This window comes from Natrix helvetica (genome assembly GCF_964273705.1).
Source record: "Natrix helvetica genome assembly, chromosome: 4".
Lineage (NCBI taxonomy): Eukaryota > Metazoa > Chordata > Lepidosauria > Squamata > Natricidae > Natrix > Natrix helvetica.
The window spans coordinates 145,207,020-145,222,984 of NC_138550.1; the positions used below are offsets into that span (position 1 = coordinate 145,207,020).

At 35.2% G+C, this 15,965-nt stretch overlaps 1 protein-coding gene across 4 annotated transcripts in view; it reads left to right on the forward strand.

The window, feature by feature from the left end:
* VPS13B (vacuolar protein sorting 13 homolog B) overlaps nt 1-15,965 on the forward strand; it is a 391,865-nt gene that overhangs the window by 270,660 nt on the left and 105,240 nt on the right. For all 4 annotated transcript variants that reach the window (XM_081951024.1, XM_081951026.1, XM_081951025.1 and 1 more), the window contains exons 35-36: nt 2,782-2,919; nt 11,614-12,021. In XM_081951024.1, the coding sequence (XP_081807150.1) occupies nt 2,782-2,919; nt 11,614-12,021 (546 nt within the window). The remainder of the gene's footprint in view (nt 1-2,781; nt 2,920-11,613; nt 12,022-15,965) is intronic.

A 15,965-nucleotide genomic window follows, 5' to 3' on the forward strand; every position in this document is an offset into this window, starting at 1 on the left:
CCCCAGTCATTGGTAAAAAAAATGTTGAACAACATAGGGCCCAAAACAGGTCTGTTCGACTTCACATTATGCTTTCATTCAGGTTAGAAACATTGATTATCTTTGGGTATGGTAATTAAGCTGATTGTAATTTCATAAAACAGGAGCATCATTTGGTCCATATTTTACCATTTTATGAAGAGTATCAGAAGGTACTCTGTTGAATAGTTTGCTGAAGACCAGTGATAATGTATCTGTGCATTCCTGGCCCACTAACCAAGTAATTCTATGAAGGAAAGAGATACTGCAGAGCTAGCATGGCATGATTTATTTATGATATACCCCTCCTAGATCCGATTAAATGTAAAATGTCTATCCATGGGCTCAGAAACATGCTGCTTCATAATCTGTTCAAGAACCTTACCTAGTAAAGATGCCAGATTTGCAGCATTGTTCTTGCTTATGTCTTCTTCCTTCCCCTTTCTGAAGACGGGGATGACATTTGTTCTCATTCAGTATTCAAGGATCTGACTAATCTTCAAAACTTATTGATAATTTATTTATTTTATTTATTTTATTGTATTTATAGACCGCCCCCTCTCCCCGAAGGGACTCGTGGCAGTGTACAGACAGCAGTTAAAAAACCATATACACAGTAAAAAATATTAAATACCCCTTAAAAACAGATTAAATATAAAGCCTGTACAGTAATAATAAAAATTAAAAAACAGCTTAAAAGGTCTACCCCCCAAAATTTAAAATACTGGCCAGAGGGATTGAAGATTAAAACTACGGTTGGGCCAGGCCAGCTAATTGGAACAGGTGGGTCTTAAGTTTCTTGCGAAAAGAGCGGAGATTGGTAGTTAATGGTTCTATGGTCACATTTTCAGATTCTTTCAGTACCTTGCAACATGCTTGATCTGGCCTTGAACACTTGAATTCATTTAACTTATCTAAATTCTATTATGCTGAAATTCTCTCCTTTCCATAAATGACATTTTCTTTTTAAGGTGTAAGATGCAAAAATAATAGTTAAGATGCTGAATGCTGCCCACATAATGAAGATGCCAAACTGAACCTAGATTTTTTACCATGTGGACAGTCACTTAACTATTTTCCCTCTCCCAGTGTTATGGGGGGAAGGTTATTATTTCATTTCCCCCCCCCTAAAGGATGCTCTTATCTAAACCTGATCAAATAGTCTATTGATCGATTATTTCCAATATTAAGAATCAGTTAACAGAACCTGTGAAGTTCTCGCCTCTCAATAACAAGTGTGTCCAGAAGCAGCTATTAATTACTAGTTGCCCAAAGCTGCCATTTCCTTTAATTGCAAAAGACAGAAGCAAAAGCCTAGTTTTGTTTAAACATACTTTATCAGTAATGTCTCTGACTAACTGGCTATGGAGGATCATTTTTTATGGATGGACAATTTCCATTGATACCAACTCTCCCATTTAAAAAAAATGATTCAGCAAAAATTTGCTTAGCAGAAGGCATTTCCAATTTTTCAGAACACCATGTTCTACATAGCCATTAATTTTAGTTTTTCACAATGGTTCTGATTAAACTGGGACTTGGTTTTTTTTTTTTAATTCTGTGGCATTAATCTGCGTAGATCACATTAGATTGCTTTTACACACTGAAATACTCACCCAAAATTTAAAAAATTATATTGTCAAATTGAGTGCATTCATTTGCCAGACAATAAATTCCATTTCTCCTTTTGCTGATAGGACTGAAAATCCGTAAATTCCTTTGTCATTCATGTAAAACAATTCCTGCCAGCTTTTCTGAACCATGATTACACTAAATAATACATTCCAAGAGAGACTTGATGTGCTAAAACTCATACTGTGTTACCATATGCTGGCTATAATTATGAAGCTGTTGTACTAAAGTTTGAAGCTTGTGTGCTTAAAAAAAGAACAGTCTGTTAAGATGAATAACCCAGGTTGGCAAAATCCTTAAATTATCTAAAGCGCAGTTAGGGTTTTTAAATTTTTTTTGGGTAAACACCATTATTTAACAGAAGAGGAATAAGTGTCATGAAGTTGATATGTCCTAACTGAGATTTACTTATATTCTTTTATTGTTCAGCTCTAATCAACTTTACAAAAACAAACAAACAAAGCAAAGGAAAGGAAATGAGCAGCCAAAACCTCATAAATGTTTTTTATGCAGTTTTGATTTCTCATATATGGTGTCCTGTACATGAAGAAAGGCATAGAGCTGAGAGGTACCAAATGTGAACTTTTAGTCACTATTGGGAATATTAAGAATTCAGCAAAGAGGTCCCATTAAAGAGAACTAAGAGGAAAAGCTACTGAAGTCAACTTCAAAAGTATGGCTGTAAAAAGGGATTGAAGTGTCAGTGAAACTATAAACTGTATCAAATAACCCATAAGTAAAAGCACTCTATTGCATCTCGAACCATGTGGCTTTCTGATCTCTATAGTTTCTTTTATTTTGGGGCAAATCATTTTTAAAGACATCTGAAGAAAATATAAATGTATTGCTAGAAGAAACAAAATTTAGATTATAGACCTTATTAGATGCACAATTACTAGAGGTATTTCAGATATACTAAGCTTATTTGTCCATTCCTGATGGCTTTAACATTTGGCATTGATAATATTTGGCAATCAATACTTTTTAATAATGTGTAATTAACACAATGCAGCATTTATATTTGCCCTGAAATAGATACAGTATTATGTACAGAATAAAGTTTGGCTTATTTTAATACTGCTAGTGATTTAATCAACAATATATCATAAACGGTCATCTTATCATTTGTAGATCCTGGAAAAACTCTCCCAGAAACACTTGACTACTGTAAGACCTGGTTGCAGACAGTAGCAGGGGAAATAGATGCTAAAAGTGGTATTCCACCTCCTCTCTTAACATTGAAGATAAAAGACTTCCTCAATGGCCCAGGTAAGAATGACCAACAATTGTCAACTGATATTCTAAATTTAACCTATTAATTAGGTTTCTTGCAGCAACAGGCACAGATCATAAGTGTAGAGATTCTTTTCTCCATTATTATCATTTTAAAAAAATAATGTACAGTAACTCAACTTACAAACTTGAGTTAACAGTTGATATTCACTGAATGAAGACGTCTTCAATTTATTTACAGGCTGTAGTTGCTTAACGATGGTAATTGGGACAGGAATTTCCATTGTTACACAATGTGGTCGTAAAGCATAACATCACGTGATGCAGAGGTGGATTGCTCCTGGTTCGGCCCGGATCAGGCGAACCAGTAGTAATGGCAGTGGAAGGCTCCGCCCACCCACACAAGTGAACCAGTAGTAAAAAAAAAATGGCAACCCACCACTGATGTGATGCATCACTTATGGCAAGGGCAATCCTGGCAGTTCTCATTGCCATCTTTAATCAAAATTTCCAGATCCTTAAAGCAAGAATCTGATGTGTTTACAACTATGTGCTATGGCAAGTATATGTGGGCTGGGGAGGCAATGCTGAAGAGTTATATGATCACATAAAGCTGGAGAGGGATTGATGCAGTTGGGGATAAGAGTTGCGGTACTCGTATGCGTGTGGACTATGAAGATGTTGCTGTAATACCACATGAGAGTTGAGGAGAGGTTGCTGCAGCACTGCATGAGTGCATGCAGATAGGGTGCTGTGATGCTGTGTGAGTGCATATGGGCTGCAAAGGGGGTGGTGCAATGTGAATGTGACACAGAATGCAAGGTCCCTTGGGTGAAAAAGTGGCAGGAATGACTTGCAACATTACCCATAGGCTTTGCCACTAACTTTACTTGTGGGAAGCCTGCAGAGAAGATTTACTAATGGTGATAATGTGACCATGAGTTGCTGCAACTATCATAAGTGTGAGGCAGTTGCCAAGTGCCCAGATCATCTATATGATTGCAAGAGTGGTATACTGACCAGAAAGTCATAAGTACCACTCGTACAGCATTATCATAACTTTGAACAGTTGCTGAATGAGTGGTTGTTAACCAAGAACTATCTGTACTCCATTGTATTCTGCCCAAATTCAGAAACTTTAGTTAGCTCATATATTTTATAACATTCCTTCCAATTATGATACCTTGCTATTTATACAGAGAATAGCGTACTGTAATTATATCAGCTATTTCATTTATTGATACTCTTGACAAAAGCACAGTATCAAAATCTCTGTAGATGGGAAGGCCAGATTATATGTCTTAAATGGGGCATAATTACTTCAATATTTGAGAATGCTTCTAATAGCTCAAACCAAAAACTTTAAACATGAATAAGCACTAGCCATTAAAGAGACATGTACTCCACAGTCAACAATAAGTGAACTAAGCAAATAGAAATTTTGCATTGCCTGCTTGAAGTTATACTAAATAGTGTGTGCACATATTGTGTGTTCTCTCAAGCTTTCAACAGTGTCTACATGAAGAGGGGCAAATGATAAAAACACCATTGTACCCATGCAAGGCAAGATTGTTGCTTGGTGTGGAACTTACGGAACAATGCTACTTTCATCATTTTGATGTGGTGGTAGATCCAGTAGATGTGTGACAGTTGTTTCATTGATGACTCCCCATTGCGTATTGGTGATTTACCAGACACAATTCTTCAGTTCTCTCCTAGACATCCTGGCTCTATAGCCAAACTCCTGGATTATTTGAACATGTAACCCTTAATCTATATTCAGCATGCTGTTGGTTGAGTAATCCCATCTCTGCGGAAAGGAGGCATTGCTATTTGAGACTGGCAGTTTATTTCATGGTTAGGCCAAGTGTAGGAATAGAACAGAATAACAGAGTTGGAAGGGACCTTGGAGGTCTTCTAGTCCAACCTCCTGCCTAGACAGTAAACTCTATCCCATTTCAGACAAATGGTTATCCAACTTCTTAAAAACTTCCAGTGTTGGAGCATTCACAACTTCTAGAGGCAAGTTGTTCCACTGATTAATTGTTTTAGCTGTCAGGAAATTTCTCCTCAGTTCTAAGTTGCTTCTCTCCTTGATTAATTTCCACAGTTGCTTGTTCTTGTCCTACCCTCAGGTGCTTTGGAGAATAGCTTGACTCCCTCTTCTTTGTGGCAGCCCCTAAAATAGTGGAACACTGCTATCATGACACCCCTAGTCCTTCTTTTCATTAAACTAACCATGCCCAGTTCCTGCAACAGTTCTTCATATGTTTTAGCAGTCCCCTAATCATCTTTGTTGCTCTTCTCTGCATTCTTTCCAGAGTGCCACATCTTTTTTACATTGTGGCGACCAAAACTGAATGCAGTATTCCAAGTGTGGCCTTACCAAGGCATTATAAAGTGGTATTAACACTTCACGTAAGAGAATGCTTTTTATGGGAAAATGAGGAAAACTTCTGTCATCAATCAAACTGCATTACTTCTTCAATACCCCGTTATTTTTTAGAATACGAATCAATTAGTTAATTTATCTTAGCAATTTCTGAATATTTTATGTAATACTGGTGAATCATTTGCAACTAAGTATGAATTTTGATTAAATTCAAATGGTCATTTAATTTTGGTGAACCATCACTAACACTTTTGTACTATTTCTAAGTATACAATAGAATAATATATGGAATAAGGAAGTATTGAAATTTTCAACACACTTTATCACAGTTTTTGACATAATATATTACAAAAACTGTCAGTAATTCATAAAATTTAACATCTAATCACAAGTCCCAAAAAATTTCAAGCTGTTCTGTCCCAGAGTTGTTTGTTCATGTTATTTTCTGGGAAAGTTTTTCATATATTAAATTATGAAGCTTCTTGAAAGTTAGGATTTCAAGGGTCTAAAGTGATTTGCTATAGACCTTTAGCCAGTTCAAATTGAGAAATATATTAAGAATGAGAATTGAAAGGTTGCTGAGTGAGCTCTGCATGTCTAGGGTTTCCCTTCTCTCCCTTCTGTTGTTTGCATTTTGTGATGAATAACATACATCCAGCCATCCATAAAAAAGCACTTTGTACAGATTCTGTCCTCTTTACTCTAAAGGAAACAATTGTACCCATTAGCAAGGTCAGTGGTTTGGAGAAAACTGGAAAGGAGCAGCTACCAGTATGTCCCAATACAATAATATCTCCAGCAGGTGATAGATTAGTTGGAACAAATTGGAACCATTGCACTTGGACAATCCTGGTTTCTTTCAAACTGCTTTAAAATGTCGTCATTTTAATATACAATCTCAGCCCTGCAGAACAGTCCACAGCAGGTTAATTTGAATCATACGATGTGTCATTGCCCTCAGTTGACATGAGCTCCGTTCCATGTGTGAAGCCATAATAAATCCATTCCCAACTGAGACAAATTCCCTGTGAGAAGGTGAACTAATCCAGGCCTCACACTGGCATGCTAGCCCTCTGTAATTGAAAGCAGGAGCACCTGTTTCAATCACAGTCAGTCTATGGGCGAAAAAGTAGCATGAGATCAGATAGTTACTCTTTTGAAAAAGCGTATTTCTCAGAGAGTTCAATTATAGGCTGTCTAATATGACATCATATATAAATGTAGGAATGTGCTCATTTGATCCCAGTTTAACAGTTTTGTTAACCATGGTGTTGCTTAACTTTGAAATGAGTTTTTTTAAATATAATTTAATGAGAGATAATATATGAGAAGGGAACTGACTGAAGTACATACTTTTCTGATTAACTTAGGGTCATTTGCAAAAGCATTTCAGTACTTGGGTATGGTTATTTTTTCATTACTTTTTTTTAGAAATATCTTTTGAGATAGTGATACTGTCTAGTTATAAAGCTGAATTCTTTTGTTAGAGGAAGTGAATTATGCCAAAGAGCAAATATTCATTCAAATAAATATGGTTTAGTTGATTGCAAAAGACAGTTCTAGGAAAATCTGCAGGTGGGAATGTCTATGGAGATTCTCAACCTTTTGGGTCATGGTTGTTCTAAAGGTGCTTTTCCAAAAGGCAACTAGACTGTCTTTCTTGATATTTCCTTGAAAACTTTTCACTTCTCACCTGAGAAGCTTCTTCAGTTCTGACTTCTTCGGTCAGAACTGAAGAAGCTCCTTGAATGAGAAGTGAAACATTTTCAAGGAAAAAAACCCCAAGGAAGTCCAGTTGCTTTTTGGAACAGCATCTTTGGGGCTTCAAATGGGAATGTTTTTTCATCAGTCTAAGGTGTTTATAATACATAATATTGTTTTTGCATTTCATATTATTTTCATATTCAGTCCTATCCATCTGTAATTATTTTTTATTTATATTAGAAAAAATGTTGCTGAATTGTGGGTTTTAAATGATGCTCAACTCTATCTCCCTTCTTCTGTTGGTTTCATGGACCTGGCATCTGTATCTTGTTTTCTCTTACTTTCATGTCAGTAGCTCATTCTTGCTTTTTACCACTTAGTCTTCTTACATTCAAATCATACATATTTCATATGCCATAATTTTGTCAATAGCCCATAGATATGGCATCTGCCTATCATGGTTTAGTCCTTTGGCTGGTTTACTAAGTCACTACCTCATGTAGCATTCCCTATTAATGATAAGGACAGTATTCATAAACATTTGGATACTATACACTCAATCAAAGTCTAGTTTTACTCCCAGTTAGAAAATGCATGTAATATATACTGACATAGGCAGGATGAAACCATTTTTTTTGAAAGCCCAAAACAAATTGGTTCTCTGGAAATAAGCTGTCTTTACTTGCCAACTTCCCAAACACCTTGACATTCTTCCTTTTATAAAAGCACTTCCAGAAGAAGGGAGAGATTTAGCAAGGTCTTCAGCCTTCGCATTTGGGCCAAGAAGAAAAGGAGAAATTAACAAAACTTTTCCTATTGCAAAAATCTAAAAATGTCATTAAGGAACACCTCTATCAGACAACATCAGCTGAAGAAGCAGAATTTCTCCTGAAAAAAATCTTATTTGGAAGCAAGTTCTGTTGCCATCAATTACACTTCTCAGTGTATGTACCCCAGATGATAACAAAAATGTGAGATTTTAAAGTTAATAGTTAAACTAGAACAATGCAATTCAACAAGGAAATTGAACACACTAAGCTTTTACCAGACTTTCAGACTTTTCTTGCTAATGCTTAGAAACCATTTGGTGTGTTGATGAGAAGACCCACATAATAAGAATGCTTGGAATATTTTTGATGCAGGCTAAATATCAGCTTACTAGAGGGAAGCGTTTGATAATATTAACAGATATGACAGGCTAATTGGCACAAGACTTTGGGGTATCCATTATCCATTAACCAAATGTTTTGCTAATTAAAGAAAATAACAATTAATCCTACTTTCCAAAGTAAATTCAGAGTTCTATAAGTTATCTGATTCTTTGTGGTGAGGGATTTCCATTAGCTAAAAGGAGGAAAGAAAAAATGGTTTTAAACACAATTCTTAGGAATGATTATATTTTATTGGGGAAAATGAAAAACGACTATACATCAAATCACTAAAGAGATAGTTGAAAATACCTCACAAAAAGCCTAGGAAAAGATGCAGCTGCTTTAATGGGAGCTGCTTCTCATCTATTCCCATTGATTTCAGTAAACTTTTACAAAGGACTTGCACAGCCCTAATATTGAAGAAATATAAACAAATAAATAAATTGGAGAGAGAATGAAAATACAATTTTGTAAATTGTGTCATTGGGGAGGGTAAATGTTAACATGTCAAAATGGATGTAGGATCAATGTGTGCATTTGCCTCTAATCAAACTGTCAGGCAAGGATTACAGAGGGAGTGAGATCCTCTGAACACAGTGCTATTTGTGGACAAAGAGAAGGCTGAACTATTTATGGAGGTAAATTAGCACATTTCCAAATGATTAACCATGAAGAGAATATTTAATCCAAGATCCACTCACATATTTAATATAAAAATAAATCTTATATCTACAGTATGATTAATGCAATAAAACTAATAAAATAACAGCTATAAATCCCCAGTCCAAAAGACTCTATACATCATAAAATAAAATAAAGTAAAATGGAATAAAAGATGTTGCAGTGCATGAACATTAATGCTCTCCAAAGTCATTTTCTTTTTACCATCTTCATGAAAACTTAAGAAGGAGGAAAGATCTAGGCTGATTCTGGGAGACTCTTCCAGAACCCTGGCAGCATCAGGCCCTGGATTGTGGCAGGACATAAATACAGTAAAGAAATGAACAAATATGATGTTCTGTTCATGGTTAGTCATTTAGAAATGTGTTAATTTACTTCCATAAAAAGTTTGGCCCTTTTTTTGTCCACAACTGCCAGGGGGTCTTATTCCTTTTGCTAAGGTGACCAACTTTTTTACAATGAAAAGGAGGACAAATAAATTGGAAAAAATATATCGTAAATAAAAGAAATATTTTATTCATTGCAACAATAATACACTAAAATATGATATATGCATAATAAAAACATTTGCAACATTTTATATTGTAATTATGCTTACATGCCTGTTAATTATTATTTAAATGAGTACTTTTCCATTGAATTAATATTTTTTGTCAATGTATCATCTTCTAACAATATATTGGAAATATCTGAACAAGAAATATCCTTCATATTGAATTTTACGGCAAGTGCTGCAGCTAGAGTATCAACATTCAATCTCGATTTCTCACTTGTAGAAAAATCATTGGCAATTGAAAAGAACTCTTTAAACTGCTGCATTAGTTCCAGGGCAGCACAACGTAAATTGAACAAGTATAAATAAATGTTCACATGGAATATGTTCATTTTTGAAATGGCTGAAAATATCCACCCATCTTTTATCAATTTCACCATGTTGATTTTCCGATTGTATTAATTTTTCAGAATTTAAATATACATTCACTCTTCTAATTTCTTCAAAGAGACAATTGTCATCTATTTTAATGTCTAGCATTTCTTTAGATAAAAATTCAACACAAGATTCAATATCTGTTCAATATACTTGTGATGAAGTAAAAAAAACACCATTAAAAACTGTTTAATAAAATACGTCACATAAAGCGCAACAGATTAGCCTTCAAATATCAAAAAGGAGGACATGTAGGAGGACACTTTTCGAGGGAGGACAGAACTTACAAAAGAAGGACTGTCCTCCCTAAAGGAGGACGGTTGGTCACCTTACTTTTGCAGTCCTTCTCTGACAATTTGATTAGAGGTAAATGACTTGAAGCTTTGCTCCCTCCACCTTTTAGAAATGTAGGTCAAATAAGAGTTTTTTCTCAGTCTGATGCATTATTGGAGTTCCTTGTGCTTCTTGGATTGCAGATGTTCCATTAGTTTATTGGAGAATGTTACCAATACGTAAGTTTTGGAGAAGTGATGTTCAGTGATTAAATGGGATTATATATTTGTTCGTTTTTACTGCTTTGCGCACACTTGAATATGGTAAACTGTAGACAGATATTTTATAAGAGATTGAGGTCTTATTTGATTATTTGTCTGATAAGGTGATTATTCTGTCTTACCTGTGTGTTGACTGCTTCTTGTGTAATCAGGGAAAATACTATATGTTAGGATAGCTTGTTGTGGGGGGATGTATTCTTTTTGTGCAGTGCTTGTTGAATTGTGGTTCAGTTTGGGTTATTTGGTTCATAATGAAATGGTTCCAGTTTATGTACGGGTTGATTGATTGCTGTGTGGTTGGGGAATGTTGTTTGCTTTGCTGATCACCGGATTGGATTTGTAATGCTGAATTTTTCATTACATATTTTGACATCTTCATAAAACAGGATTTGAATCAATATTCTTATTAATCCCTATTCGGTCAGAGTATAATGCTTCTAAGAATTTGCTTGTATTTTACAATTTGACTTTTTCTAAAGTTTGTCATTGTTTTCCAGTTGAAATTCTTCTGAAGATTATCTATATGCAAGGAGATTAGTGAAGTTGTGTTGTGTCTTCTGACAGCTTGTTCATGGATATGTTTTGCTGGTCTTCTGCCTGTTTGTTCTACAGAGTGGTGTTCATAATATTATTAATACTTTATTGCATTTTTGTTTGTAAATTAGTCCTGTATTATCTTCCTTTGGTCCTGGCTTTTGGGGTTCCTTAGTATATTTTGTTGGTTTGTGTTCCATGTTTATTTCCAAATTAAAACATTTTTATTAGTTTATCAAAGTGTAAAATACAAAGGAAAAAAACACATGCCTATGATGTAACAATGCAGGGGTCTCCAAAACTCAAACTTTTAAGATTTGTGGACTTCAACTCCCAGAATTCCCCAGCCAGCATGGTGACTTGCCTATAATAGTATACATGTATTTTTTTAAGGATATTGGTGGGTTGTAGTGCACTTTTTGATGAAATTATATAAATATTGCTTGCATTGAAATACACTTTGAATTTATTTCTGTTTTCTGTAATTCCATATGTTGCAATGTGTTATGGCTCATAGGGTCTTCATGAAGCGGAATATGTGTCTTCATCCAGCTCTTCTTTGTGTGTGTGGTTGGCTTGTGCTTTTTAATAATTAATAATTATGCATTAGTATAAAAAGTATTTACTTTTAAATGTCTAATTACAGTGCTCTAAAGTACAGACCTCAGTTATAAATTACCTAACAAATCTGTAAATTAACATTCACATTACCATCATAGCTTTTTGAGATTAGATTATTTTTACAAGCAAAAACCTGTATTCTCTCTTTCTTTCTCTTTCCCGCAGCCAGCATAAATGTGGATATATCAAAGCCTCTGAAAGCCAATATCAGTTTTGTCAAGTTAGATCAAATAAAACAATTTCTGAAAAAGCTAAGGCAAAGGAATGGTTATGAGGCCCAGGAGGAAAATGTTTCAGCAACTGATGGTATCCCAAAGCAGGACGATACATATACATCCCAGTGTTGCAAAAATAAGATTTCCAACTCTGAAGATCATAGTTATGGAGGGGAAAAAGCTTCACCACAAGAAAACCTATGGATGAGCATTTCCTGTTGTCAGCAATTTTCTATCCATACCACTCAGATTATGGTTTCTGTGGAAACTTGCCCAAATCCCTTTAAACCTCGCCTGTTGGTATCTTTATCCAACCTCAATGGAAATTTGAATGTCAAAGTCAACTGTAAGACTAAAGGTAAGAACTTTGAAGTTATTTTTGCTTATGAAAATGGAATCCTGACAACAGTACAGGTAGTCCTCGACTTACAACCACAAATGGGATTGGAACTTCCATCACTTTGTAAAGTTGTCATTAAGTGAGTTGTGCCTGATTTTACAATTGTTTTTGCCATAGTCATTAAACGAAACATTACAGTCATTAGGAAAAGATGGCTTTCTTATTGACTTTGCTTGTTGGAAGCCCCTTGGAAAGGTTGCAAATGGGATGACATGACCCTTGGATACTGCAGCTGTAATAAATACGAGTCAGTTGCCAAGCATCCACATGTTGATCACATGCTGCAACAGTTGTGTAAGGACAGGTTACCATTGTAAATCCGAATGTTCATTAAATGAATGATCGTAAGTTGAAGACTATCTGTACTAATATATAATTAACCTTACATATAGCATATTGTTATAACATGACTAATAAACCTAAAGAATGGATACATAGCTTTACTTCGGGACCACTTCATTCAGGTTTTCATTCAACATATGGAAGTAACCAAAATGAACTTTTAAAAACATTGGTGTCCTCCAGATATATGACAATAGAAGTCCCTACATCTGGAAGGCGCCAAGTTTGGGACATGCCCCCAAGTTTTAGCAGTAAACATATTGACAGAGCAGTACTGAAAATTGAAAGCTATATATCTAGATCAGGGGTGTCCAATGCTGGCTGGGGAATTCTGGGAGTTGAAGTCCACAAGTCTTAAAGTTCCCAAGTTTGGACACCCCTGATCTAGAGAGACTCCTGATTGGGAAAAAATATTTCTGAAACTGAGGAGAAGGAGACAGGACCTTTTTATTTTGAACAAAGATATTTTTTTATGTGTTTTGAGATGTATCTATCAAATAATATGCTCACTGGTTTTTGAAAGCTCATGTGACTCTACTCTAGGCTGTCGTACTTCTCAAGCAGGTAGAGTATGCTGGACTAATTTTTCCTTTAGATAAGTCTTAATGAGTTGATCTGCAAATATCTTTGGAGTTTCAGAGACAAATACAAATTATATTGATGAAGAAGCATACTTGTTTCCCCAAAGCATGTGAGGAACAATATTTTTGTCTTGGTTTGGCTATGGCTTCTATTATGTTTTATTGTTCACTTGGTAATCTCATCACTTTTGGATCCTATTTCTTCTGGACATGGTGGGTTGCACTTTTGCAGGCACTAAACCAACATTTTTCTGTTGGTTTGAGTTCAAAAATTAGTATTTAAAAATTATAGTTTGGCGTCACAGCTATTAGCTATGGTGCCCCACAAAATTTAATTTGCCTGTATAATAGTGAACATACCAAAAAAAAAAAAACATGTGGATGGCTCCAGAGCTTTAGAGCAAGGAACCACCAATACACACATGACACAAAGATCTACAGCACTTTGTTTTCTAAAACTAAATAATCAATGAAACATTTTGAATATTGCTTCAGTTTAGAATGGGCTAATCCAGAAAATTAGAATACCTGATTTAGAGAATACAATTCAATCATGCTCTAGAAGCGTTTGCTTTTCATCTTGAAAGAACAGGAGTGCTCTTTGATCTTACACTATTTTTGATCATATCTTCAGGGACCTATTATAAGAAGTACAGTAGGCCTTCCAACTATTTTTTGTGCATTTGGTATGACTGTCCAAATCTGTTTGTTGCATTAATTACACAAGCCTTGGTTTCATCACATCTATTTTGTTACTATGTCCCCAACATATTGTATACACTTCTAAAAATGGAACAGTAAGCAAAAAAGCAAACTGTTTTGTCACAATCATATTTTTTCCTGTTGCTCTGGATTGGTTGCCAATGTGTTTTTTTTTCTAGCCAGGTCAATGGTTTGGCTTAATGTGAAAACTTGAAATGGTTTGAATCCAGATATTATATTGGCCCATTACAATACAATACAATACAATACAATACAATACAATAGCAGAGTTGGAAGGGACCTTGGAGGTCTTCTAGTCCAAACCCCTGCATAGGCAGGAAACCCTATACTGTTTCAGACAAATGGCTATCCAACATCTTCTTAAAGACTTCCAGTGTTGGGGCATTCACAACTTCTGGAGGCAAGCTGTTCCACTGATTAATTGTTAGAACTGTCAGGAAGTTTCTCCTCAGTTCTAAGTTGCTTCTCTCCTTGATTAGTTTCCACCCATGGCTTCTTTTTCTACCGTCAGGTGCCTTGGAGAATAGTTTGACTCCCTCTTCTTTGTGGCAACCCCTGAGATATTGGAACACTGCTATCATGTCTCCCCTAGTCCTTCTTTCTCTTAAGCTAGACATACCTAGTTCCTGCAACCGTTCTTCATATGTTTTAGTCTCCAGTCCCCTAATCATCTTTGTTGCTCTTCTCTGCACTCTTTCTAGAGTCTCCACATCTTTTCTACATCTTGGTGACCAAAACTGAATGCAGTATTCCAAGTGTGGCCTTACCAAGGCATTATAAAGTGGTATTAACACTTCACGTGATCTTGATTCTATCCCTCTTCCCAATTAAAATTTGCAGGAAATACTCTTATACCCTCAGTTGCATTAGTCAAGCATAGAAGAACATGTTCTCCAGAATTACACTCAAAATTGTGAAATGGTTTCCCTTCCAAGCTTAACCTGGCTCCTATTTTCTTGACATTTAAGATATATCTCATTATTTTTAGATTTTAAAATGCTAGAAATTGTTTTAAAGTGGTTTTAATGTTTTAATATTTGATTGCTAATTACTTAATTTTAAATAGTTCACCCTATTGGTAATATTTGTGGAAAGCCACTATGTAAGTAAAATAAATAAATGAAAGAAGAAGAAAAAGAAGAAATAGGGAATGAAGAAAAAGAAACCCATATCTGAATATACTGTATGTGATATTGAGCCTTCAAATTGAAAGCTTCCACTTTCATTGGTGGAGAAAAAAACCTATGGTTTCCTTTGATGTTTCCAAATTTGGAAACTATTATATTGTGTTATTTTAAACAAACTAACCAGTTCAAACCATGTAAAAGTGGTTGCAGATGCAGATTTGTTTGAATGAACTATCATTAGAATAAACACGTTTTCCAAGTTTATGAATGATTGGAAACTGGTTTATTCAGACCCTAAAGTAAGAGCCTTATTATTTCCTGTCCACTTTCCCAGGCAGACCTGAAAGGAAACATGCCATGTGAGCTAATTCTACTGTATTATTTAAGGCTACGTTACAGAATCTTGCAAGTCTGTTCCATTTTTTTTACAGCCTGAGAAGTTAGGGAAGATTTTTTTCTGAGTCTCTTTCTCTGCCCATTATGCAGTTTTAGGCCATACCCTCTCTTATCTGATCATTCCTTAGGCAGCATCCTTTCTCTCTACTTCCCCCCATCTCCCACGGTCGGTCACACTTAACCTTTTCACTTCCCTCAAGGAAGCAGGGGAAACATATTCCTGAGATTCAGTCTCACAATGTTACCTATGGCTTAGTGTTATGCTTTAATTTATGTCTACGTAGAGTTTAATTTAGTGAATAACAGATAAGAGCCAATAAATTCATAAATGATTTGAGATCAGGTTATCTAAAAAGCCCACTGCAACCTTATAAGTTCAGCTACACTTCTGCATCAACATTTGAGGCAGGTTTCTTGTCCAAGTATAAAGAATAAACAGCTGTATATGAGAGGTTTGGCCTATTCTGTGGTAACCCCATTTTTAAAACTCCTCATTCCAAGAAATTTAAATTGCTCAATCTGCTCAATTTTTTTAAAAAATGTTGAAAATGCATTATTTCCACTTACGATTGGTTTAGTGTGTTATTATCTAATATTTCATTAGGCAAATATTATATATTTTTATGATTTTTGTATTAAATGTGATTTAAATGTTTCCTTATATATATCTTTTTAAGCCATATTTTTATTTGCGAGATAGCCCTGTAAAGGGAAATGAGTGAAAACCTCTACC